Genomic DNA, 27,535 nt, shown 5'->3' on the forward strand with positions numbered 1-27,535 from the left:
AAAAATATTCAAGAATCTTTTTTTCAGAGGAAAATTTGGCTTGTGAGAAATAAGCTGCTAAACCTTGCAAGCAAGCTAATGCTTTTGGGTCCTTATCACTCATTGTAGTGACAGTAAAAACTCCTAAGAACCTGGAGAAAGCTTTTCAGAAAAGAAGGAGGCCATCAGGGAAAACTCTTTGCAACCATTTTTAAAAACAGGTTACTTAACAGTCTCAATATTCTATAGCCATATTCCCTTTTTTGCTGAGATTTCATGTTTCGGGGAATACACATTCTTTACTTTTAATTGAATCTTGCTATTCTGTCTATATTTTGGATAAAAGTAGATTGTCTTTACTAAAAGATGGGAATATATTTGCAGTAAATATTTATAATATGCTGTCCAGTCACACTATGTAATTAATAGTTAGGCCATGCAGGCATGCTTTCAGACATGTTTTTCCAGATTATGTTTTAAAATTAGGTAATTGAAGGTCTAGAATGTGTTAAATGATAACACAGAAGGTAGAATATAGATGCATCACTGAGGCAGTATAAAGTACTTGGGCACACAAATGCATATTAAATGAGAATAGTCGCTCACCTTAGGAAATAGCTTATTGCATACAATCCAAGAGGTTTCTTTGTTCCAGGATAAGAAAATATTTTCATACATTTATTTTTTATCTTGTATTTTTCTTTTCTTTGATTTCTATATTTAGAAGTATTTTAAACACATAATTTAAAACTTAGTGTCCATAAAGATCAGAGAACAATTAAGTTTATTAAGCAACATTATACGGATTTAACATCCATAAATAGCAATGTACCTCTTTTATCATTAACCTTCTGACAAAGCTTGCAATTATATTATGGAAGCTCCAAGTTCAGTTTCTTAGAAAGACTAAGGAATATAATGATTTCAGGTGCTTTTATAGCTCAGGTTGTGAAATGGGAGACAGAGGTAGCTGATCCTTCTAAAAGCAAAAGCAGGCAAAAAATATAGAAATTTTTCAGCTCAAAAAAAGAGGCATGTTTTAAAAAAAGTTTCTTTGCGAAAGAGGATTTGGGAAGAGGAAATGATGGCTTTTCATCATTTATCAGAAGCAAAACATTCAGAAAAAATATTTGAACATAAACATATATCTATATATCAATGTATCTATATATCTATATACCTGTATATCTGTGTATCTCTATATCTATATAAAGTTTTTCCTCCCTGTGCTCTCACCCTCAAAGTCAATTCAGTTGTACCATGGTTGCATTAAGAAAGAAACATGCAGTTGAGAGGAGGGTATTGCTCAGAATCTCTGTGTTTGGATATTACACTTAAAGCTCTGTGTACTGAAAATCTGTGTCATCATGCAGGATTAATGCAGTGGCAAGCTCTTCTGCCAAGCACAAAATGAATGATTTCACTTTTTTTTTCCAGGGCATGCCTGAAGGAGGGGTCTTTGTAAATAAATATGGATCAGAAGCCTATGGGTGCTCCCAGGCACAACTTGTATTTTGGGAGTTGTTTGAGAGCTTTTTACAACAAGAACAAAGATTCAGGGACTGCATAAAAAGCCTATGGATTTACCATTGGGTTGGAGTTACTATAATTATAATATCCTGAGGGAAAACCCTCTGCAGATAGTGAAAATTTAAACTAAATAGTTATCAGAGAATACAAATAAGGATATAAATATCTTTGGGCATGTGTTATGGCACATGAAATCATGTCAATTGAGCAAGAAATCTTGTTTATTCCCACAGAATATTTACTGACAGGTAGTGTGGGTTAAGAGTTGTACACCTGTGTCCCAAGTTTACCTAAACCTTCAGCAACACACAATTCCATCTTCTGACTTACAATAGGTTCTTTGTTCAGTTTGTTTATGTGGAATTTTAAGTTGAGCCTTTTGTGCAGACTTGAAATGCATTTTGTGAAACTTCAGCACTGTATCAACATACCACGTGAAGTTAAGTAGGATACTCTTCCATTTCATCTTTGTTTTTGTCAAAGAAAATATTTTACAATATAATGGTTAAGATTTACTGCAGGACTCTTGCTTCAGGCCTGTATCATGTAAATTCTAGATAACATATTCAAAAGAGCCATTTTATATTCTCAGTAATATATTTTTAGGCTAATAAGCATAATGACTGAAGAAAATCAGCAGCATTCCTAAAACTTTCCAGGGCATATTTAACACCTGCTACCAGGAAAGCCTCTTAGAGTGAAGTAAGACAAGAAAGAAAACCAGTGTGAGTGCTGGGAGTCATGGTGTAGAGGCCGCATCTGGTGTGCGTGGGCACGAGTGAGAGCACTCTGTATCTGTAAACCACAGGGATACAGTTGTTCCTGCTTTAGTCTTTGATCCTCAGTGCTCAAACTGTAACAAATCCTTTCTCCAGTTCTGGAGGCAATGGAACAACTTTTCCCTTCCTTGAATCCAAATATTAGTGCTTGCTGTGAGCTGTGGAGAGGAGCAGCACACTGAAATCCTGCCTGAGACGAAAGGAAGTCAGGCAGTGTAAAGGAGCTAGATCTGCACAAAACCTCTCTCACACTTCAGATGTTGAAATGTTTACATCTGTGGAGGGTGCAACACAACACAGCTGAAAGCAGCATTCAATGTGTAGAGCTTTATACAACAGCTCAAGGCCTAGTAATTTATGCAAAATGATTCTGAGATGAGACCTACTGGACTGCAGCTATTTCTAGTAAGCAAACTGACCCTGTTTTCCCCGTTCTTTTAGAACGAGCATCACCCAGAGTCGCAGCTCTCCATCCTTGAACAAGCAACTCATAATCAACATGGAACCTCTGCAGCCTCTTCTTCCTTCTCCCTGTGAGGAGGAAGAGGTTCCTTCAGATGAAGGTGAGTCACCCAATTCCCACTGATATTTACTACTAAGCATATGGGAAAAGATGTGATACTGACTCAGGGATATGGAAAAAATATAATCATTTTCATTAGGTATTCCTGATCATTAAACCTCTGTATGTCATACCCAGTAATGATCACTATCTCAAGAAGCAGTGCATTAGCCTTATGAGAGATATATGGTGAGGAAAGTTACTGCTATTTAATTTCTGTTTCAAAAAATCTTTTAAACTGTCAGGTAAAAGGATCTTAGAAAATAAATAGTTAAGATGGCACCTTTTTTCTGAATAGTGTCAGCAGTCATTCAGGAGTGAAAGCTGGATGTTTACTGCTGGATATTTTGTTTTTCTTGATTCTCTTTACTTTCATATTTCCTTCTTTCTGCTTTAGTCTGCCAATTTAATTTCCTTGACAAAAAAAAAGACATTATTTGCAGATCAGCTGGGAAAGATCTTTAATTTATCTTCTTTGACAAAATGGGACATGATTGGAAGATAAGTCTGGATTTATTCTGTATAACAATGTTTTGCATGTATTTCTTTATTTCTTGATATTTTTAATATCATATTGAACACCTTTCTTTTTGAGATACAGTTACTACAAACAATGACATGAACACCATTGCCAGCTTAAATAGGGATAATTGCCTTTGTCCTAATAAAAATAAAGCCAACAAAACAAAATCTGACACTAGTTCTTGCTTGAGATGTAGTGAAGTAATTGTTTCAGAGGTTGGGAAATACAATATTTGCTGTTGCTTTGTTCTAATCAATGAAAACCAGAAAAAAGCTGAGTGAGTATCTTCCTTTTCATGGGAGTATGTCCTAATTTTATTTTATAGGAGTTGTATGAACATGTTTTGTTCATTCTTCAGAGTTTGGACACTGAATGTAGCAAGTACAGGGTGAATTACATTGTCTGTGTTCGTACTTTATTACAATTAGTAGTAGCAGCTGTTAGTTTTAACTGAGAATTTGCCTTCTAGCAGCCAAGTATCACCACTGTGCTTCCTCTGGGCAGTTGTCACCACTGCAGAGCAACAACAGCTTGCTCTGTATCCTGTAACCACACTTAAAACTCTAGGCAATGAAATCCATTTTTGGAAACCGGTGACTTGCTGCTATATGCTCACCCAACAGTGCTTGTTTTAAATGTTTGTGTTACGATATTTGAAAATTACATTTCCTTTCAGTCAGACAGATTGTTGTTGCTATGATGAGCTAATAGACATATTTGCTGGTGGTATTTAACTGCATACTTTATATGTTGTTAAATATCACCAGATGCTAAGTTAACAGTATTTAGACTTTTACAGTCTTTTCCTGCAGAAAACTTGGCTATATTATCAAATTGCAGCTTGAACTCATCTCACAGCTCTTCGACAGTGATGCTGGCTCTCTTCCCAACATCCACTTCTGTGGATTCTCACCTTCTCCCTTGCACCAGCATTAATCACAACAGTGTGAACTAAGAGAAGGAGTTAAAAAATAAACCAACAACCAAAAAAAAACCCCCAAAAAAACCAAAAAAAAAGAAAACAAAAAAACCCATAAAAGAATCCCAAAACCAACCAACCAACCAACCAAACAAACAAACAAAAAAACCCAAACCAAAAAACCCAAAAACCCAACCAAATAAAAAGTAAATAAAATAAATTCAAAACAACAAAACCAAACCAACCCCAGTAACAACAGCAAACCAAATTAAAACAAAAAACCCAAAAACCAAACAAAAACCCCTTAACTGTGCAGTCTCCTATTATTGCCTGACTCAACTATTGACTGGATCATCAAGAGAGTCAACCAAGGTCCTGTGCTGGGGTAAGGGCATGAGCAGGAGGTGGGGAGAGGGGAGGCATCCAGCCCTGAGACTGACACCACTACCTTGGGAGACTGCTTTTTAGTGTGCTACAGACATGAAATAGCTTTGGTATCTCTGTATATGTCTCAGCCCAGTGAAGCATACTTTCATTTTGTTGTTCAAAAGGCAAAAGTCAGTGTTATCAGATCAATAATTCGTGTATGAAATCTCAGCACAGAAGTATCAGGTCACCAAAAAGAAGCTTTCATCACTTTGTCAAAACTACATTAATATCCTGTGACTGGAGAGGTATAGTATTGCCTTTTTTAAAAAAATAGTCTACTCAAAAAGGTGAAGCTGTGATAGCATCTGGTGCTAGAAAATCTGGAGACAATGGACTTGCATCTGCAAAGGCAGTAGTCTGTCTCACCAAAATCATACAGTAAAAAGAAGGTAGCCACAGAATCTGTATAGCAGGACTGCAAGAAACATAATGTGTTCAACTACACATGGAGCAAGAACTGAGCTATGCTCAGTGCTGGTGAGGCTGCATCTCAAATCCTGTGTTCAGTTCTGGGTCTGTCATTGCAAGAATGTCATTGAGAGGCTGGAGAATGTCCAGAGAAGGGCACTGGTGTGAGTGAAGGATCTGGAGCACAAGTCCTGTGAGGAGCACTTGGGGGACCTGGGGTTGTTTAGTCTTGAGGCAGCTTGGGGCGACCTTACCACTCTCTACAACTCCCTGAAAGGAGTGTGCAGCCAGGTGGGGATTAGTCTTGTCTCCCAGGTAATAAATAACAGACAAGAGAAAGTGGCCTCACATTATGCCTGAGAAGGTTTTGTTTGGATGTAAGAAAAATTTTCTTACCAAAAGGATGGTCAGACATTGGAACAGGCTGTCCAGGGACATGGTTGAACCAACAACCTCTGTGGAAGTGTTCAAAACCTGTGTGGGTGTAGTGCCTGGGGACATGGCTTAGTGGTGAACACAGCAGTGCTGGTTAACAGATGATCTTGATGAATTTTCCAACCTAAATGATTCTATGAGCAGGATTGAGCACACATCTGCTACCATCAGTCTAATTGTCTGTCTTTGTGTGGGTGCTTGGCTGTGTAAAATTTGGTTGTAGAGGAGAGTCATGTGGAGCTTTTGTAGGTACAACTTTTAATTTTTTTTTTAGATAGTCTCTTGCTGAGAGTTAATGTAGAGAGTTAATATAGACTCAGAGTTTCTGAGTCAGTTGTAAGATTTTAAGATTTCTCCCTTATTTATGGGTAGATAAAACTATGGGAAGCAATTTGAAATTAACACAGTCATTTCTCTTTTGCATAAGCATGGTCACATGAAACATAAACTATAGATTTTACTTCTCAACATCAGTATGTAGGAATACACTGGCCTTTTTTCCCCCTGCACTAAGATTTGACGCCTTGGATATTTTTATAATTCTGTGTGGTTCAGCTGTTATGCTAGCAACTGCTAGCTGAGATGGATGTTGTGGAAGTTTGCAATGTTATGAGGCATTTGGAAATGTTTTAAATGTTGGAAATCTTTCACAACCTTGTCTGGCTGACACTTGAGTCCTTGTATAGGCCTTCCTTTGTGTATTGAAGATATTGGTGGTTAGATTTTTGTAAAAATTCATGTTTTCCAGTTTTTGTAGCTGTGTACACAATGAAGAGTCAACCCCTTTTAGTTAGGATTTAATGATCCTGTTTTGGCTCTTCTGACAGTTATGAGAATAAAAATGAGAAAAGAGGACAGAATCTTATTTTTGAAGCGGTGAAAAAATGGAGATAGGAAGCAAAGGGGTACTTGACCTTTCCTCACACCCACAAAAAAGTGTTTGCAGAGAAGGAAAGGAAGAGAGAAATCTTTGCTCTGGCAGAGGAAGAAAACAGGACCTCTGCTGGATATTTGTACTATACAGGCTGTGTAAGAAGAGGAGCCATCATAAAAATGCTTTCCAAAAAGCTTCATTGAAGCAGATGTCTTTTATGAGAGAAACATCTGGGTGTAAAATAGACATTTGCAGGACTCCTTCCCCTGCTGCTCTCTTTCCCACATATTTGCACACACATCACTGATTTTTTGGTACAAAGAGAACAAGGACGTCAGATAATGAGGATTCAGGTAGTACAATGTCATAAACATTACAGATGAGTTCTCTGGGAAGTGAGAGACTACATCCCCACCAGTACACTCCTTCCAGTTTGTCTCTTCTCTGTGGCTTTGGTGTACCAGGAAAGAGTTTCCTTCCCACTAGGATAGTGTGATGTTATGCATATGGTTGCCTTCCAGCTCCTAGCTGGAGCAAGTTATCAGCAGCCAGCATAGGTGCATCATGCATTTTTGGGAACCTGTATATCTCTGCTGGGCAGCAACAGGGAAGTGCCCAGCCTTCTGAAACAACAATTCTTTCTGTCCAAGGAGAATCTGTCCAACAACTGTCCTCAAGCAGGAACTGGAGCTCATATGTAAAGAGAGAATTTTTTTTTCCAGTCTTAGAAATTTTCTGTTCTTCTTTTACATGGGCAGGTCAGGCTTTTATTCTAGACTAGAAATTAATGTATTTTGGTCTCACCAGTTTGCTTTGTGGGTAAGATTTGTTAGCACAGCATGGGATTTTTCCATTGTATTTACATGTTTCACAAATAATTTCCAGGCAGTGATGGGGAACTGACATATTAAAGCATTTTAGAAAAATAATGGCATATTAAAGCATTTTAGAAAAATAATGGGATTATGGATGCTGCCCTCTTTTTTAACTGCACTATGTTTTGGTGCCTTAGATATTTTTATGCCTCTGTGTGTGGTTCAGCTGTTATGCTAGCAACTGCTAACTGAGATGGGTGCTGTGAAAGTTTGTATTGTACATCATGAGGCATTTGGAAATGTTTAAAAATAACCTCTGGTTCTGTTCCCTGCTGGGATATTTTTGTTGGCGATGTTAGAAGCTTGTCATTTGATTCATTGAGAGCAACCTGTGTGTTAGTCTCTCAAAACTCAGTGGGAACTTAATAAAAGGTCAAAGCTGGTATGGCTAGAGCTTTTACAAGACTTTGAGAAGAGGAATTAATAGTCAACATGGTGAAATGTCTTGTAAAAATCCAAACCAAGAGAAGCATTCATTTGCGGATGGTTAACCACTGCAACAAGGAAGTGTGCATTCGTTTACTGCGGCATGGCTCCAAGATCACAGCCAGAAGGGCTGGTAAATTTACATTTATTTTACTCAAACCTCTTTTTTAAACCCTCTTACCCCAGTTTAAGTTAATAGTTGTTTCTTGGAAAGGAACTGTACTGTAAATGACATGTACAGCAGAGAATAAGACCAAATTACTGACAAGAATGAAGTGGCAAATGGAGAATGAATGAGACAAAACATAAATTTATTGTGTTAACTTACAGAAAATTGTAGATTTATTTGTTAATTGGTAACAAATGAGGGACTGGAATTTTGCCTTTGTATTTTTCTGTGACTGAGGTGGGGGGAAACACTTTGAACTATAGTAATTTATGACAAAACGAAATAGTTGTTAAACTAGAACATAGTAGATTTTGAATATAAGCTGAATGCAGTAGTTGAGTTTTCCAGTTGTAACTTTATCTGGTTTATTTTTCTAGATACGGAATAATTTCATTGACTGAATAATAGTTCTAAGGCTGGTGGAGGAAGGTAAAACTTAGGCAGTCTGATTTATCTCCCTTTTTCACTACACACAGGAGGAGTGCAACCCAAGGAACAAAAAGCATTCAGTATTGCTATTCAGTATTTTGCTTTATCAAAATGCCTTTGCTAAAGATCCCCTTCACTAAATATGTCCATTTCCTTAATGTTATAAGACATCTTTAAATTTGTTTTTCCATGCTTTCTGTAGTACTGTTGATGTATGGGTGCCTATAGGTTGAATTGTTTCAATTTTTACTAACCTATATTAAATCTTTGCATTGAATCTTCATTTCAGCAGATTAGTTTTTAATCAAAGAATTAACTGAAAGTGTTCTGGCAAAGATTAGAATATCGTTACTCCATTGATATCTGAAATTTAGAAAGCAGTGAGTGCAGTAGATACATGAGAAACTGCTTCTTGCATGATTTGTCTTTGAGTAGCAGCAGCGACTGGTTGTCTTTGTTTCCTGAGTTCACCACTCAGTGAAGACAGTAGAATCTCTCAGAATACACCTAACTCCCTTGATTGAAACATAGTAGCATAATTGAAAAAGCATTATTTTGACATGTGTTTTGTACTTTTACATCTCAGTTAAATACTGATTTCAAATAGATGCAAGACATCTTGTTCGTTTAATATAATGACAGCAATCGTAAGAGGTTTGTATGTTGGGACTACACTAGTTCTTAAACATCTTGAATTTGGAGTATTGTTCATTTTGAACAGTATTGCTATTCCTTTTGAAGTGAACATGCAAAAAAGCGTACACACATATATATATATATATACATATATATATATATATATACACCAGCATATAACACATTCAGAACAAATGTTGTTCAGAACAATGCTGACTTGTGCTGGGAGGGGTCACCCAAAGCTGAGTGGGAATGCTGAAATATCCCACTTGCCCATTTGCTTGGGTGCTAAACTTTCACATCAGTACCTGGCACTTTTCAGCTTCACTGCCCTTGGCGTGGGGCTGGACACGCCAAGGGCAATGAGTCACTTCAGTCCCATCACCAGGTCCTTCTGTCTCCGAGCTGCTGACAGATGTACCTTGCCTTCTCATTCCTGCTCCCACGATACACACTTCTCTCCCTGATGCTTCCTTCAGTCCCGTTGCTGCTTAATCCTCTTTCTGGCAGGGGATCAACAACTCTGGATTTAACTCCTTCCAGGCCAAGGGGAGATGGAAAACAGGCATCCCAGAATGCCCACCATGCAGTAAGCTCTGCTCTGCTTCTGCCTCTGTGCTTTGTGTGCCCTTTGTGTGGAAACCAGAGCAGTGGCCTCCAGTGTCTGTCCTAGCTGAGACATTGGGCACTATGACACAACACAGCTGGGAGGCGAGCTGTAATGCCACAAAACATCCAACTGATATGAACTGGCAGCTGGGACAGGGCTTTGCTCCCTTCTGGAAGTTCCCATTAGGCTAAAGCAAGCAGTAATGGCCAGCAAGAAAGTCAGGTCACTGCCTAAAAAGGAGTTACTATAAACTGTCATTGATTAACTCTCCTTGAAAAGCTATAGCAGGTGTCTTTTATCGGCACGGGATGTGGGTATGATACAAATCTGTGACCTTCTGTTTCTGAGGGCAGGAGGTCTGGCTATGATGCAAATCCTGCTTGATATAGGTCCTGTGTAGGGAAATATTTAAATTCAATGCCATTCTAAAGTCTGTCTCATTTTTCTACATTTTCTTTGTGACATTCATGCACTTTGCTCACAGGACAAAATCACCTTCTCTTTCCCTCTGAAAGGTCATTCTATTCATAGTACAGATGAATTTTGTCTACATGGAAAATAAGCAAAGGATACATGTTTCTAGAGGAAGAAGTAAAAAGGACAGGAAGGATTTCTCCTAATTGCAGCCTGGCTGGACTTTTTTGTTTGCATGTGTGTATGAAGAGTTCCTAGCACTGTACTCTCTGAACCATAGCTAATTTTCCATTTGTCTCTTTAAAGTGAGTGTATGTTCACACTCGTTTCTTTCTCCAATATTAAAGGCTGTTACAGGTGTGTAATTGTGTTTCTGGTAAGAAAAGCCCTGTGCAGGATATCCAGCCAACAGACAATGTGTGAATTGAATTTTTTAATAAGCAGAGGATGCATTCTTCTGAGGTGCTGTACTTCCAGCAACTGCAGCTTCTTAAGAATGGTGGAACTAGAGCTGCCCTCCATTTTGTTAATCCTCAGCTGCTGGTTTTGGCCCCTGTAGAAGTACTAGCAGCTGACAACTTTTATGTCAGACTTCTTGCACGTTCATGTTCACAGCAGATGACCAAAATAATGTCATGTCTTATTCAGCTGTTCATGCTCCTGGCTTGGAGCAATCGCAGTATTTGGTGGAAGAGGAATACTGAGATTCACCTAGGATAATGAGATCTCTGGCTTTGTAAAATTTTCCAGTTGCCAGAAAAGTGTAGCAAACTTTTGCTGTGGAAATATAAGAAATGAACCCAAGTTCATTTACCTGATATTTCAGTAATCTGTATTAGAAGTTTCTGATTTATGCAAAAAACAACTTTATATCTTTATTTTTTAAAAATATCAAATAAGCTTGCAGCAGCATCATTTAATGCCCATTCTAAATTTTCAAATATTGATTTGCATTAGTATTTGACTGATATAAAATGCAATTACATTGATTTAATGAGTTAAAATAAAAATAAAAGTGTGGAAAATTCTTCCTAGCAGCTGAAATTAAATAGTGGAATGTAAATTTGATGTGTGCTGCAGAGATGCAACACATTACCATTTTAATACAAACCCTTCTATAACAAAAACACTGACATGAAAAGGTTTCTCTGTTGCCTTCTATCAACAGGTAAACCCCACAGTCAGAAGTTTGCCAGTTATTTATTGCCAGAAAAAAATACAGTTGTAATGAAAGTTAATATATGTTGTTTATGTTCACTGTGCATTTTATGCAAGTTGGAATTTACTCTGGGGAGGAAGAGGAGGCTCAAGAATCATAAATTTGGTGTGACCTCTCTTTGTGGTAGCTGCACCTGTCTTCTATGATGAGAAACATGATGAAGATATATTACTGACCTTGCACATAAGCTGGTATAAAGAGACCTATGGCCAGAATTCTTGAATTTGGGAGAGTAAAATTGTGTGCTTTCAACTATTTTGAAATGTCTAAGTGGCTCAACTTAAATTCTACTAATATTTAGAATATTTGAAAAGCATATTTGAGAATCAAATGGTAGTACTTGTGTATCTAAAGATATGTCTAGATTCTTAATGCTGGGTTCCAGAGTTAAATAGTTTTGGCTCTTGTAATTTAATGTATTGTGTGTGTACTCTCAAGTAACTTGAATATGGTTTGATGATCCAGCATTACCTTCTCTTACTTAGGAGAAAGATGCTTAGAAGAAACCTCCTCTGAATCTGTTCTCACTTCTTGGTGTTCACACTCTTGTTTTGTCTCATTTCAGTTAGTTTGTATCCTCCTCTTGACGACTGTGGCAAGTGTATTTCTTAATGTAAAGACTGGTGTAGACAATTACATTCCAGCACAAAACAAGTTTCATGCTGAAATATGATGAATTTCTAAATTGGCTGTGATAAGAGAGGACAGAGTAGTTGCTGCAAGGAATTATTTGGTAGGAAGTCAAATTAAACTTATGAAAATTAAACTAATTGAATTATTGAACTAATAATTAATGAGGACAAGGTTTCATTTCAGCTATGCACTTTTGCTGCTGAAAGGAACTCTCCTGCTCTCTTTCTCTGTCCCCGGTCATGTGCTCTTTCCACAAGAATGCATGACTAGCCAGCTCAGGAAAAAAACCCCATCAGATGCTAAGCCAAGCTACTTTGCTCAGTGATGAAATGAAAGGAAGCAGAAATTGTGGTTTTGGTCATTTGGCCAAAATGAGAAACCTCACCTGGTGGCATGGCCAGTGACATCTAGAGAAGAGGGAAAAGATAACAAATTACGGGAGAAGAGATCTGTCTGGGCCATTTTGAATACTTAGAAAGGGAAATTTCCATGAGGAGGTGTCTTAACATCGCTTTGCAAGGCAGGTCTGTGCCCAACTGTCCTCTCCACTCCTACGACTGACAACTAACAGCCATCACTGAAGTATTGATGGAGCTGTAAACAGCCAGACTTCTTTGCAGACTTCTTGCTGTTAGAGATAGACTGGAAAAAGGAGAGTAAGTTTTGAGAGAGCAGAGAATAATGTCATAAGAAAGTATGCTCTGTAAAGGGGAGAGAGAAATTTAGAGGAGAGAAAAAAAAGCTAAAGAACTAGATGAGCAAAAAATAAAAAAGCGACATGAGAAGGAGTTATTTTAACAGGTGAGGCTGTTACAATGACATCTAATTCTTATATCATGTTTTAACCTTCCTCTCCTTTTGCCCTTTTTACTGTTAACATGAATTTATCATGATAATCTGTTGTCTCTTTTTAATATCATGCTCTATACTCAACCTTAGCTCCTATGTTACCACAATCATTCATCTCAAAGCAATGAGAGTTGGTAGTTTTTGTTGTTCTTCTTGTTGTTATTATTATACACCAAAGAGCACCAATCCACACATGTAGTAGGTATTAATTTATACCAGGAATCAGATTGCCAGTAGAAAACAAGGTGCTCTCTTTTCTGCTTTGCACTACACTATTATCATCGGTAGCTACATCAGACCCTCTTAAACAGATCTGATGTACTGCAGCATTGTAAAGACACTGCCCTCTTCAAAAAGCTTTTCCAGTTTTTGATAATTGTGTACAGTCTAGTTTTAATATGCAAAATTATTGCAGAATATTCTTTCCATACATCTATTATATACTCTTGGAAGGCTGACTTTTGCCCCCAGGCTGTGAGAAATTTAGTATCATTGTTTTAATCTCATTTCTTCAGGTATCCAGCTGCCAAAGGAAGAGGAGATTTCAGTACCTGTGACTTCAAGCTCTCCAGTAAAGGATACTGGGAAGGATGTTGATCTTGCCATTGAACAGGAAGAGAAGATGAAAGAGGAACCCTTAACCATCTCAGAGCTGGTATACAATCCAAGTGCCAGCTTGCTGCCCACACCAGTTGATGATGAGATTGACATGCTCTTTGATACCTGCCCAAAAGCAGAGAATGAGAAAGATGATACCGATTCATTTGAGGAACTTGAAGCAGATGAAAATGCATTTTTAATTGCAGAGGAGGAAGAACTGAAAGAAGCTCGGAGAGCCCTGAGGTGGAGCTATGACTTTCTGATGGGCAACATAGAGGTGAATGCTTTTGTGAAGAGTTTCTCCAGACTTTTTCTTGTAGGCCTTGGACTATTGTTGTTTGTGTTCCCCCTTTTCCTTGTTCTGTTGGAGTCGGACCTTCAAATCTCTTTCCTTCATGAAATCCGCCAGACGCCGGAGTTTCAGCAGTTTCATATTGAATATTACTGCCCCCTTAGGCAGTGGATGGCTTGCAAAATAAACTTCATTCGTGACATTCTGGGCAGCTTTTAAATTTTACATTAATATAATACAGCTAAGGGCTATATTCAAAATTTCAGTTAGTGACAGCTTTCCATAATGCCCCTGGGCCCATCTGTTGGCAGCTGCCTTCATATCCTCATTTAGCGTTTTCATTACAGACTCGTCAGGTTCTTAAGTTCCCTTTACATACTTAAATTGCCATTTTAGTTGCCAGCTTATACAGTCACCTCTCAATAACCAAAAAGAAGCTTTATTTTAATTACATTGACTTCTATCTCATTTATTACATTTTATAAGACAGGGTCACATTAAGTTTCATTGTCCTTAACCTTTCAATCATGACACTAAAACTGATGATATTGAAAGAAAACCTTTTTGAATATACTCCTTAGTGAAACAATCTCTTCTAACCAATGCCTATACAAGCAATGTTTATGCTGGGGTTTCAGTTTTTGTTTGTTTTTCTGTTTGTTTGTTTTTTATATTTTTATGTGTTTAAGATATTTTGGTAAGTTTTTAGTAAAAGACAACTTATGATGTTATTTAAATGTACACATTGGTAAGAATAATGCAGAGGGGCATGCAGGGTGTTTTTAATGTTTTACCAATTATTTGTTTTTAAACTGTGGCTGGAGAATGAATTTAATGTAGCTCTATACAAAGGAATTGTGTTTGGGAAACACACAGAAAGTTCACTCAAGTTCTGTAGGGGCTGCCTGGGCGAGGTGAAATGACAGCAAGTATGCAAAAGAATTTCTGAAAGGCATAGTTCTATAGCTTGGGGAAGTGGGCAGAACTGAAATAATCCTTCCTCTTATCTGTCAGGTTGTCTTCCACTTTATCAGTTCTGTAGAAAGTCTTTACAAGATAGTCCAAGTACGTTTAGAGAAAGATTGAGTCTTCAGTCTAAATGTAGATTATTGTACATAACGGAAGACAATAATAGTAAGTAGCAAAAAAAAAAAAAAAAAAAAAAGAAAAAAGAAAAAAAAAAAGAAAAAAAGGACCCAAAAATAAATCAGTAGGTGAGTGAGCTACTTTTTAAAATCATAAAGAAGATAAAAAGGTGAAAAAGGAATAAATTTTTCATACTTCTTTTAAAAAGCAAAGCATTAGGCTGTACAGTTGATGTCAAAGTAATCTACTGGCTCACACTTAAAGGCTTAAACACTTTAGGAGATGAATCTTCATGCTTGATGCCCTTTATGACTAATCTCTAAGACAACATATTTTCTGTGCATAGTAATATACTTCCTTTCACATATAGCACCATACTCACCCTCATTCCTTGTTATTATGAGCCCAGTTACAAGATCTAATGCTGTTTTGTGTAACATGGATTTGTATATCTAAAAGTATTCCAATATAGCTTAGAGAACATATTTACGTAAAATCTTGTCAATGCTGAGAGCATTTGAAGGCCCTCAAATATACTACAGAGGTTGTATCTAAGACAAGAAAGTTTTTATCCCTTCTTTCCCACAATCTTAGTGCAGCCTTGTTTCATATTTAAATTAAGGAACTTGAATTCTGGCTTCAGACTCTTTCTCCTGCTTAGACATTAATGAATTGGAAACATATTTGAGGCTATTTTATTAGATGTGCATTCTACACATTGTAACCACATGTCTAATTCCTACTAAATAAATTCCATTAGTTTCAGTATCAGGGAATCTCTTTTGCTTGGTTTTCTCTTGTAAGCCTTTGCAAGTGTCTAGTTTTAAAATGGCAATTTTCATAGAGGATTTTTCCTTCCCTTCTAATCTTCTCCAGTTTTTAATAGACAGAACAGTTACAGGGCTTAGGAGTTCCTTTCCTCAGCTGAAAACTTTTGGATTACTCTTCATCTCCCCTCCAACAAAGGCTAAATTAAACAACAGTGTTTTTTATTGTCTTTGTTTGTCCTTTATAATCTGTTTCCCAGAAGAATCATTAATGATTAGTTATTTAATGTCTATTTCTTCCTGTGCTACTTGCAGCTAAATGATCCTTTCCCACAAGGTAATAATCATTCAGCCTAATAGAAATGAAGAGTGAACAAATGCAGACATTCGGTCTTAACTGGAAATTATTCATTTGCATTGTTGCTGAATATAGGGGTCAGAAAAGGTGTTTTCAGTGGTGAAGGCTGTGACGGCAGACATCCTGATGGACTGTGAAGACATGGTTCCATACAACCTCCTAGAAAGTCTGAGAGTCACTTAAAAAAAAAAAGTTGGTTACAATAGACTTGTGCCTGTGCACCCCAGAAGGAGGAGTATTGTAATGCTTGATGTAACTCTTGTCAGAAAATAGCTCAGTTGCATCAGAACATAATCTCAAAAATTGTGCCAGTGCAGTGAGGTTTTATGCAGGGTTAGATGCAAGTGTGTGTGCACATGTGCTTGCATTTACTAACCACATGTAGACATTCACACCTGGCTTTTTAATATTCTCACCTTTCCTTCCTGATATTCCCTAGTCTATCAAAGTAATTTAACTAAGTCATGAAAGTGTTATAACTTAAAGGCCAGGACCATGTCATACACAGAAGGATGTGGTTGGACACATTAAGAGAGTGTAGCAGCTTTTTACTGGTAAAGATGACAGACTTGGACTATGGAGCATCTATAGGTGAAGTATTGTGTATTTCTGTCTGTGCTTGGATTATATTGTAAAATGTTATGTACTTGAAATCTATTTTGTGGTTTGTCCAACATTTATAAACACAACTCTGGGAAGTATTAAAAATGGTTTTATTTCATGGAGTGTAAGGGGAAAATATACCTGTAACTTGAGCCTTATCTTTGTACAGTGAATTTCACATTTCTATATGTCAACATCCTGATTGTTTTGTATGTTGATATGATGGCAGGAATCCCTAATAAAATTACACTGGAGAAAAGCTTTCTGCAGTTATGACAGTTTTTATGGGGAAAGATTTTCTATAAATAATACTTTTTGTCACGAAGTACTTGGAATATAATATAGTAGAGACTTATGACTTTTACAATGTTTTCAATATGATTTTCTTTATTCATCAGCTGGTGAGACACTAAAAAATACTTTAAAAGAGGATGTTATTAACATAGTTTCAGGCTCATTTACCAAGACACTGTTGGTTTGCCTGTTTGCCACATAAGAGTAAGTCAGATTCCTGAGATACAATTTTTGCCCACAGAGTGAAAACTGAGAGGCTGGTTTTACAGTCAGGCCATGGTAGTGCACACATGGCTGTGATTTGTAGAGGCAGGTCTGGCTAGATTGTTATGCAGAAAAAGCTGTGTTTTCTTACATTTAGTTGGTTTGGAGCTCTGACAAAAGTATTTGGTAAGAAATATACAGTCTGCAATGAAGCAATTTATTATAATTCTGGGGAGCTAAGAGAAACAAAAGCTACTTCCTAAGCACATAAAACACTTAGATGAAGATATTACTGTACTGTATAGAAAGTGCCAAAATCTAAATAAATTCTGGCAATTTGAAATGTAAAAAAACAGTACTATATAGTATAGGTAGACCTATTAATTCAGTTAAAAGGATGTAGGTTGTAATACAGCCGTCAAAAGAAGTTTCCTTCCTGCTTTAACATAAGAATAAAATATATCCTCCTCAACATTGTTTGTATTCTGAAGTCCCACTATAATTTATGAAACTAGCATTTCTAAAACAAAGTATTTTTACTTTGAGTAGCACTTACCATAACTTCTTCCTGAATAATAAACTCAGCACTTACCATAACTTCTTCCTGAATAATCACACACATTTCTCTAAAACTACATTTCACTGAAATGTCATGCCAGAGGTGCATTTGAAGAAATCATGCTGCATTTTTGGTGCTAATAGTCACTGTAGGTCCTTAACAATAGATGTTATTGACCAAACTGGAGATCACAAGAACTGGAAGGCAAGAAACTTCACCAGGAAGTCAAGGTACATTTCTTAACATTTTGTTTGGTTGTGTAGGCTTTAGTTGTGTTTAAATCCCAAAGGAAGTAATTCTCTCTTCTGTTTGCATGGATTTGCTGTGCATTTCCTTAAAGCTGTCATTTTATATGGAAAAAGACATATGTTTGGGACACTCTGTGAGGATTTCAGCTGTCACAGCTGTTAAACACCATACTAAACACTGATGCCAAAGTGTTATGTCTTTCATTCTGCCCCTTTACAAAGGTGGTTCCCTCATCAGCTTTATCCTCAGAAATCTGAGGGAGATGCTGTGACATTTAGAAGCTGTCTTGCTTGGAGTTTCTTTCTCTTAGGGCAGGTGATTGATCTCAGCCAGATGAACTCCCTGCAGAGATCCTATTTTACAAAGGTTCACAGCTTGCCCACAGATCTCATAGCTCACTCCTAAAAACATGGGCATTATTCGTCCCTGTAATGCTTAAGGGCAGTATGAATTTGTAGCTGTGGCACAGCTCATCACACAATACATCAGCTGCTATAACCAGCCACAGCTCGGTGCTTGTGTGTTACTTGAAGAACAATAAGGCAGTAATTTCTACTTCAGCATCGTATAGTGATGGAGTACTAAAACATAATTATAAAAATAAAAATTCAACAAGTGCTTGAAAAATTACTTTTTCTATTTATTTCATTCTGACCTTTCCCATATTAGCTTACTTTTATTTTCTCTGAAGAAATATTTGTTGAGCTCATGAGATGGCAGATACTTTGGAGAAGAAAAGTGGCTCCCTAGAATCTTCATCAGTATCATGATGAATAAATATTACCTCCTAATTGCTAGTTTGTTCATCATTGGTTTAAATGGACTAAAAGTCCAGGTGAAATAGGTCACATTTCTTAGATTGAAGAATAATTAAGTATATTCTTTGAATCTATTTAATTATATAAAAAGATTTAAATATATATTTAAATGTACAATAAGTATATAATTATACAGTAAGGATTTCTTTGATAGAAGAATGATTAAATATGACTGAATAGGGCACCTGTTTCTAGAAAAAGCTGTAGAAAGAATAACATGGAAAGCCTCTCATTTGAAATACTATGTATCCTATGTCAAATTCATAATGAAAAGCTCAAGTGCCTATCTTGTGTTCTGAAAAGCCTAGTTCTAAATACATTTTAAAATATTTTCTGTGTTTCAGTGTTATGTACATGAATAATTCCCTAAAGAGAAGTTTTGATAGGGCTTCAGGTACTTTTGAATTAACTTCTAATGCAATGAACCTATCAACAGAAACTTAAATGTCATCTAATGTGGTTTTCTCAAATCTTCAGGTTCTTATATATTCAGGTTCTTCTTCCCCAGGATAGAGCTGTATGCACACAATGACATACACTTTGGGTATGGGAAAAAAGGACCTCTGCAAAACCAAAACCCAAATAAAGGCTTCTGAGCACCAAGTTTGCTTAAACCTTCTTCTTGAGAGCTAAGTTAACAGATGTAATCCTCACTCAGAAGCTGTATAACCACTGGACATAGCCAACTCAGTAGCACAGTGACCATCACCACTGCTTTACTGGCTTTGCCTAGCTCATGGCGTCAGCCATTTCCCCCTGAGATCCTGATATGACCACAGAGAGCTGTAATAACAAAGGCTATGTAAGGAAATATCTCTGCTGCGCTAACGGGCATAAAGCCAAAATAAACATCAACTGGTAGTGAAAAATAGATTGAGTCAATTTTGCTTCATAGCTGTCTTAACTTGCTCTTGAAATTTCAACCTACTGTTAAGCCAGAGTAGCCACAGTAGCTGACTTGTATTTTCTTTGGACAGCTCACCAGAAATGTTACTTAGCGTATATTTGGGACCATTAATATATCCCCACAACTTTTGCAGTCACAGATGTATAGGACATCCTCTTCACTGGTTGCCCCTGCCCTTTCCTGCACACATTGTTTTCCCAAAAATTTCTTTTGGAATCTCAGAAATGAGATAAAACATCACGTCTCTAAAGATCTGAAGTGCTATCGGTGCTCAGAGAAAGGACTCACCTTTTAATGTGTGAGCAGCCTTGTCATAGTGCCCCATGGCTGGGCTATTTTAAGTGCCCTTACAATAGCACAGCAACCCTGTTTAATGTGGGAAGGAAGCTCAGAAGCTGAAAACAGAAACTCTACTGCCAGCCATGTACTCATGACTTCCTCCTATGTTGTTCTTCCGATCAAAGTCTCCTTTGCTGGTCTGATTTGGCAATTACCCTCCACAAAGCTCCACCTGTCAAAATGTCATTTCCAAAGCCCCTCTTCTGCTTTCATCTCTCATGTGCAAATTTAGTACGTGCCCTGGATACACAAACAATTGTACCGAACTTCAGCATTGCCCCCGGGCTTCAAAACATGAACAGCTTAGTCCTGAATATGGTGTGCTGGACAACATGACCAATTTTTTAGTCTGTAATAGTGTGTAATATGTGCAAATTTTTATGACTTGCATTGCAGCAGTCACTTTGTTGTATTTCTTAAAAACCCGCAATTATAAACAATTCTACTATAATAGCACTCTCAGAAACTTTATAAAACATCAGGACCCTTATAAAACATCTGTTTCAAAGATTTTGGCTCTGCAGGTGTCACTGCTGCCTCTGAGTAACAGCTCTGGCTTCATGGTTGTACTTTGCATATTGATTTCTGGCGTTATCAGTACTCTCTTGGCGGGACAGCAAGAAGTGCATTTAGTAAAAATTGATCAGCAAAACTCTGAAATCATAAGATATTTCCCCCAAGAAGCTCCACTAATGCATCACAAAGTAGTAACCTAGAAAAAAGAATATAGCAAACCTAAAATTATGTAATCATTATCAGTGTTAATAAAGTAGACCCCACATCTAGCTAAACATTTTAAAACTAGAAAGCCTTGATAATTATGGTATTTATATTGTCTCCAAAGATATACAAAGTAAGGAGTGTAATCCTATTTGCATATGCATTTATCCAAGCTCCCACATAGATTATAAAAAAAAAGTAGAAATGATAAAAACCACAGTGGTGTCATCAGCTATAACGGGGTGTTCTTCAGAGATAGTTTTACTATGAGTTTCTTCATGTTTTCATTTTCCAAATCCTTCCTGTTTATGGTGTCTGGTGGATTTAACCTGTTGGAAATGTTGTAATGAATCAGACAGGATCTAGTAATGTGGGAAAAGATGTTTTAAAGGTAATTACCACATCAGACTGAACTAAAATCAGCAAAGAGATCTGGAGGTCCTAAGTAAGTCTTAGCAGAATATCCCTGAGCCAGACACACTGGCCAAGGCTCAGGTAATTGGGATCTCCTGCACCTACTTAATTGCTGCCATGATAGAAATCAGAGTTAAAAGTGTAATTAGCACCCCTAAATAACAACTTGAAGTTCCTCTCCTCCCCCAAAACAACAAACAATTTTGGTATACTTTAAAATGAAGTTAAATGTGAAACACATTTAACCCAAATATAACCAGCATCACTGGATGTCTTAAATTCTATTGTTTCTAATCAGTTTGTTGTTAAGATGTATGTATGTATGTATGTATGAAGATGCTAACTTATCATTCAACTATTATCTCTTTTTGTTCCTGTTCAGGCAAAAGGACTTACTACAGGTAATATAAAGATCAAAATGAAGGTAGATTCTACATGTTATTGTAAGCACTTGTTCCACTGAGTTGACTATAAAGAAGCAAGATATTTTATCTCTTTCTTTTCCATTTTTCTCAAAGTCATTATTGGGTTACATCACCTCAGATGTTTTAATGTATTATTATTCACATATTGTAATCACTTGCTTTGTTCCATCTAAAAAACTTTTACCTGATGTCTTTAAAATAATTATGAAGCAATGGCACTGCAGTTATTTAATGCAATATTTTTAATACAATCACTATATTTAAGAACATAGTTTTACATTTCTCTAAATGTATTTCTTAAGTTGTATTTTTTTAAAAAGTATATATGCCTAGTTGCTTCTAACAATTAAAGACAAAGTAGATGGGTATTGGTACCCGAGTTTTATGCATATGGAAACAGCACATTTCCAACAACTAAAGTGTAAGTGTTGCAACTCTAGTGGCAACTAAAGTGTAAAATACATTATAGGATTTTCAGAGAAAAGCTGTGAGCAGAGTATAAGAAAAAGCTCTATGAACCAAGGCTAATGCAACTTAAATAATGGGCTATAGCTGTTAGTTTATCTTAAACTTTTAAAGCAGTTATGATAACAAAATATTAATTATTTACGGCCTGAAATTTCAGGTTAACTAAGATTGAATTAATATGAAGAGATGTCCCTATCTTCTGGGTTGCTGGGGATCAGAAATCTGTATTTAACAATACAAATAACTTGTAAGAAGAATACAGAATACAAAATAACTTGTAAAGTGCTTGTCCTCATTAAAAATAAAACCACTGTTCAAGAGTGTCCTCTTGTGGCACTATAGAATAAGTCATATGAAGTTGTCTTATGTAGAAACACTTCCTTAACAACTAGATTCTGGAGTTGTTTGGGGTGTTCTGGTAGATGTTTTCGTTTGGTTAGTCAGTTGGGGTTCTTTAGGTTTTGTTTGGTTAGTTGTTTTTTTAAAAAAATGATACTAAAAGAATATTTGCAAAAGTGTTTGAAAAGGTATTTATAATTTTAGGGATAAGTGTTTTAAGGTTGGTTGATCTGGGAACAAGCTTTTACACTGTTTCAGGGAGACACAATGCCAAAGGTCTCCAGCAGTGTCCCTTCTTGCCCCCCCAAGGGGATGGGGGCTGGATGGAGCTGACAGTGCAGAGCCATCCTGAGCAGGGCTCTGCCATTCTTGGTTCCCCTGCAGGTCCATGAACATATGTGTCTCCTGGTATTTGCCCAGTGTAGATATATAATAGAGTTGTGTCTGTTAGGCATAGTGCAACCTGCATTTAGGTCCTGGGCCGAGTTGGTGTGGTTCTAATGACCCTCTCACTGGCACCATGCATTGCTCTGCAGGTCAAGCTTGCCTTTAGTCATGCCTCTCAACCCCACTTGGAAAAGTGTTTATCATGCCATCATGTTTAGCTGATGGTATCATGAATAAATGTGTCTAGCCCCAGCTTTGGTATTTACAGTTTAGTCAAATGGAATGCCTTTAGTCACTTTTTCTGCTGCTTGTCCTCTGCTTTTGACTTTTCTCAACAAAGTCAAAGTAAAAACAGGTGATCTCTAATTTGCTGAAGGACTGCTGTAGTTCAGGTGTCCCAGAAGTTAACAGGGATATTGGGCAGGATCACAGAAGGTAAATCTGTCCATCTGGGGCTGATGGCCTCTGATGTGCATACACCTCACTAAAAGGTGTGTGCTCTAAAATGTCCTAATGCCTGTGCCTGCACTTCTGTGTGGGCAGCTTCTCCTGAGCACTGTGGAGCAGGATGGGAGACATCAAGAATCTGATACCATATTGAAAAATAGGTTAAAACAGTGCTGGAGAGTAGACACAAAAAAAAGGGAATGGAAATGAAGCCAATAGAGTTGTGTAGTTGCTAAGGCATAAAATGCCAGGATGAAATATTTAATTTATAAGGGATTGTTTTTTCTCATGAGCAGTCAATTACTTAAGAAAGAACAAGGTCTTGCAGTACTTTCATGGAGCAGAATTTTTCACTGACAAGTTTGGCATGGAAAAACCCTGCCAGCACTGCTCATGGTCAGATGAATAGTGCCGGGGCTTCTGCTGAGTTTCACAAACTGGTCAAAAATGGGAAATCATCACTTGTATCATTTTATCAAGCCCTTCTCCTGAATTTTATCAAAGAACTATCATTCATAAAATTGTTGTGGTGTCTGGTTAGTCCCTGAAAAGTCTTTGTGGTGATAGAAAAGAAAATTAGTTTCTAATACTTAGTTTGTAGAGAACAGGATGTACTCACAAAAGATAAATTATCTGAGACAGAGGCCTTTGGTTTTAGACTTCATTTAGCAAGAAAAATAAAACCAAGGATATTTGAGAATTACCCTTGGAGAAGGCAAGCAAGCAAAAACATGTGGGAGAAGTTTGCTTTGAAAATTAATGTGGGCTGATAACCTGAAATCCAGGTTTCGAAGAAGAGTAATTATAAATAAGCTCAGTATAATTTTCTTAACTGCTCAGATGGTGTTTGTAAGATGAAGCTAGTTTCCATGTTCTTCGGTATTGTTTCTGTGTCCATATTATTTGTAAATTATTTGTTTTATCTTGCTTGTCATCAAACCCATGAGGCTAGGTTGCATTTCTTGCTGTGCTGGTTAAGATTTGGAGTTAGCTGTTTATTTCTTATTTTCCTTACCTCTAACAACTGAGAAAATTCTTATGAGCCTCAAATATAAAGTTCAAATGGTAAAAATACAGAAAATTATTATTATTATTGTCTATATTGGAAGTGGAGAATAGAGATCAGTTGAGAAACTTAGAAATAGTTAGGGAAAAAGCCTTAATATGTAGGGAATGTCAAGTCTTTGGGTTTTCAAAGGAAAATGTAGAAAGAAAACTTTGTGAAATAATGAGTAAGAAATTTTTTGAAAGGACCTCCAAGTAAGTTTTCTAACAAGGAAACCTGCTTTTCCTCACTGTCTCCTCTGTAATCCTTTTTTTATTTCCTGTTATATCCTACACAGCTTACTTATAGTTGTGGGTAGCAATCCTCATATCTGCAAAAACCATATTAGTAACATTTCATTTATTATAGATTTCATTTGGGGCCTACTTCGTTATAGATATAATCATTTTCCCGTAAATATTAGAGGAATTCTTGCATGTTTAAGTATTGGGTGTCATTTGGACTTGGCTTTTCTTCTGACAGTCCTGTGGTGATCATGCTGCCTGCCCTGCTGGAACTGGATGGGCTGTGCAGACTGCTTGGATGCAGACTGCTTGGATTCAGCCCAGTGGCTTTGATGATGTGGATGTTGTTCCTGAGGCCAGCAGCGAGGCAAGCACCCTTTGTTAGAGCAGAGAATCAAAAGAGTAATAATATTTTTCTTGATTCCTTTGATACCCGCATCCATGTGCCCCCTGGTCCATGAGCAGAATGCCAAAGGAGGAGGTGGAAGACCTTTGTCAGTAGTAAAGGGTGTCTAACATACCTTAAACCTAAAACATTATATCACATGACTTGTGAATTCTGACTTTTTTTGCTTTATGTGAGTCAGCCTGCTTAGGCGAGTTACTTGGGCAAAGGAATAACATCATGGTGGGAGGAGAAGTCCAGGAATATTCAGTCTTTCACCCATAATTCTTGATTATTTATATCAATTCACCTTAGTGGCTTTAAACCCTGTGAAAGCCTCATATTTTAAGGAATCTGGCTTGCATTGAAACTATAGGCTGTCAGTTTTGAGTTAGGAGAATTTGTCCCAAATCATCCTCTGAATGAATTTATTTTAATGATTATTTTAACTTGAAGAATTGATCTGTGAAAACACAATATCGGTCTTGGACGTCCTGTCAGTTCAATCCTCCCTTTCACTCTTCCCTTCTTATTCTTCATATTAAAATTGAGATCAATTAACTTATAACATACTTTATTGCCTTTTTTTTGCTAAAATAAAAAGTAGCAATAGGACTCTAAGGACTCAAGTACTCAAGAAAAGTACTTTTAAATAATATCTACTTGAAAGTGTCTACTTTCAAATGAGCACTCCAGTCTGAATGAGACATTGCTGAAGTTCCTTCATCTTAAGGGGAATTTATGATTACAGAACTGAGCACTGAAAACTCTTTGATATTAACCCTTACCCAGGCCTTATATATTCAGGATAATCATAGCCACAGTTCCTTATTTGATTGCTTTCTGGAATAAAATTGTTGGCATTAAGCTGTAAGAGAGAGAAGAGAGCAGCTTTTTGTTTAACCTAGGCTATTTATACATTTGAAGTTGAAAGTTGAAGTGAAGAATGGATGGGCCAGACTTCCTGCTATTTCCATTACTACTTCTTTTCCTTCAGTAAGATCCATACAAATCTGGATTTACAACAAAATATGTGCAATATCAACCTTATCTTGGCTTTTAATTTTAAATGGAAACATCAAATTCAAGTACATGATAATCTTTTTTGAATGACATCTTGATTGATAAATTTCATCTGACATGAAATTGTGTATTTCATGTGAATTAAGGCACTGCAGTACTCATTCAGGGGAGCTGAGCTAATTTAGTATTTCTGAGCCTTTCAGACCCAGCTGGACCTGGGAAACAAACAAAACTGTAGATTTTGCATTCGACTACAAGCAATATTTTCACATATTTTAATCTCAATAAAGTCAGTATTTCTCTTTCAAGATTGTTGGGATTTCATGTAGCTTTAGCAGATCAAAAGACTTTGCAGAGGTATATATGTCTATATCAGAGACTTTGTTGACTATTTAACAGTTTAAAAACTTTCTTCCTATTTTTTTGACTGAGAACATCACTCATTGGACCCTTGGAGTAGTACTCTGTGATTAAGAATTTTATTTTAAAATTAGATTTTATTGTTTTTTATTAAGCTTCACAGTTGATTTAGTGAGTAAATATCAATTTTATCTAATACCCTATACTATGTTTCTGTTCCAAGACATTGTTTATGGAAATAGTTTCATCATTTTGTTTCTGTTGTACCATTTAAATTTCTGATTTGATTTTCAAATCAAGCAATGTAAAGATTCTGTTTGACTAGTAGAAAACATACAGTTTTGATACAAGCTGGAATTTTGTGTATCATTGTATCTCACTTAAACATAATTGTCAGCATAGCTGTGGTTTGATTTGCGATATATCAAAGTAGCAATAGCATACTGTGTAAAAGGCTTTGTAACCTATAAAATTAAATATCAGCTGGTTATTAATATTCATACATTCATACAACCAGAGCTTATTTATCAGGATTAAAAGTAAATAAAGAAAAAATGTTCTAGATGCTTAAGACAGTAAAGGAAAATTTCAATGATCTGTCTTACTTGCTATGAATACTTCAAATTTTGGTAACTTTTAAAAATGCAATGAAGAGAATGCAGTTGTGCATATACCCAATTCTAATTGCTTCTGAAAAAACCTTAATTTTCTCAATTATTTCATGTTAGGCATATAGTCTAACTGCAATAAAGGAATACAGTTCTTATGTCTTCATGTGGCATTCTCTGAACTCTCAATTTTGAGGGTTTTCTTTGTCTCCATTAAAGAATTTCCTTTACTGGAGGCAGGATCAAATCTACACTCATTGCCATTACTGAACCGTAAACAGATCATACCTCCTGAATATGAGTATTCAGTGCCTTGGTTTAGTTGATGAGGATGTGTTAGGTCACAGGTTGGACTTGATGACCTCAAAGATCTTTTGCAGTCTAGTTCATTCTGTGATTCTGTGGGATTCTGTAATGACTGTTAAATACAAGTAATGCATTTTAATATGGCTATTATTAATTGTGCTATAAATACACTTTGTCGCTGTTTTTCATGTAGTGGTAGGAAAAATGGCATTGTGCTTAAAAATGTATTACTCAAAAAAAAAACCAACCCAAAAAAAAAAAAAAAACAAAAAACCAACAAAAAAACGCAAAAAATTTACTAGATTGATCTATTCCAGCACAATCAATTTCTGCATTTGAAAGGTGTTATCCAACAGCACATAAAAGTCTCTTGTATAATTCTAATGCTAGCATTCCTATAGCCCGCTTGTACACAAATCATATGAAGAAAAGCTTTTCTTGGGTGTTCACATGAGAAAACTGGTTTTAATGCATCACAATGTAATGAAGAACTATGAAACTGTGCTAAAATAAGTTATCTTACAGTGGAGGAGAAGTTTTGTTTTTTCCTTATTAAAAGTAACATTCATAATGATTTGCATTAAGTAAA

The 27,535-nt window shown here is 36.6% G+C and overlaps 1 protein-coding gene across 1 annotated transcript in view; it reads left to right on the forward strand.

The window, feature by feature from the left end:
• The window catches only part of FRMD3 (FERM domain containing 3), a 131,667-nt gene extending 115,004 nt beyond the window's left edge, over window positions 1-16,663 (forward strand). The window contains exons 13-14 of the mRNA XM_054651981.2: window positions 2,730-2,851; window positions 13,214-16,663. Coding sequence (XP_054507956.1) covers window positions 2,730-2,851; window positions 13,214-13,809 — 718 coding nt within the window. The 3' untranslated portion in view covers window positions 13,810-16,663. The remainder of the gene's footprint in view (window positions 1-2,729; window positions 2,852-13,213) is intronic.
• Window positions 16,664-27,535: the final 10,872 nt, after the last annotated feature.

Source organism: Agelaius phoeniceus, chromosome Z (genome assembly GCF_051311805.1).
Source record: "Agelaius phoeniceus isolate bAgePho1 chromosome Z, bAgePho1.hap1, whole genome shotgun sequence".
NCBI classification, from domain to species: domain Eukaryota; kingdom Metazoa; phylum Chordata; class Aves; order Passeriformes; family Icteridae; genus Agelaius; species Agelaius phoeniceus.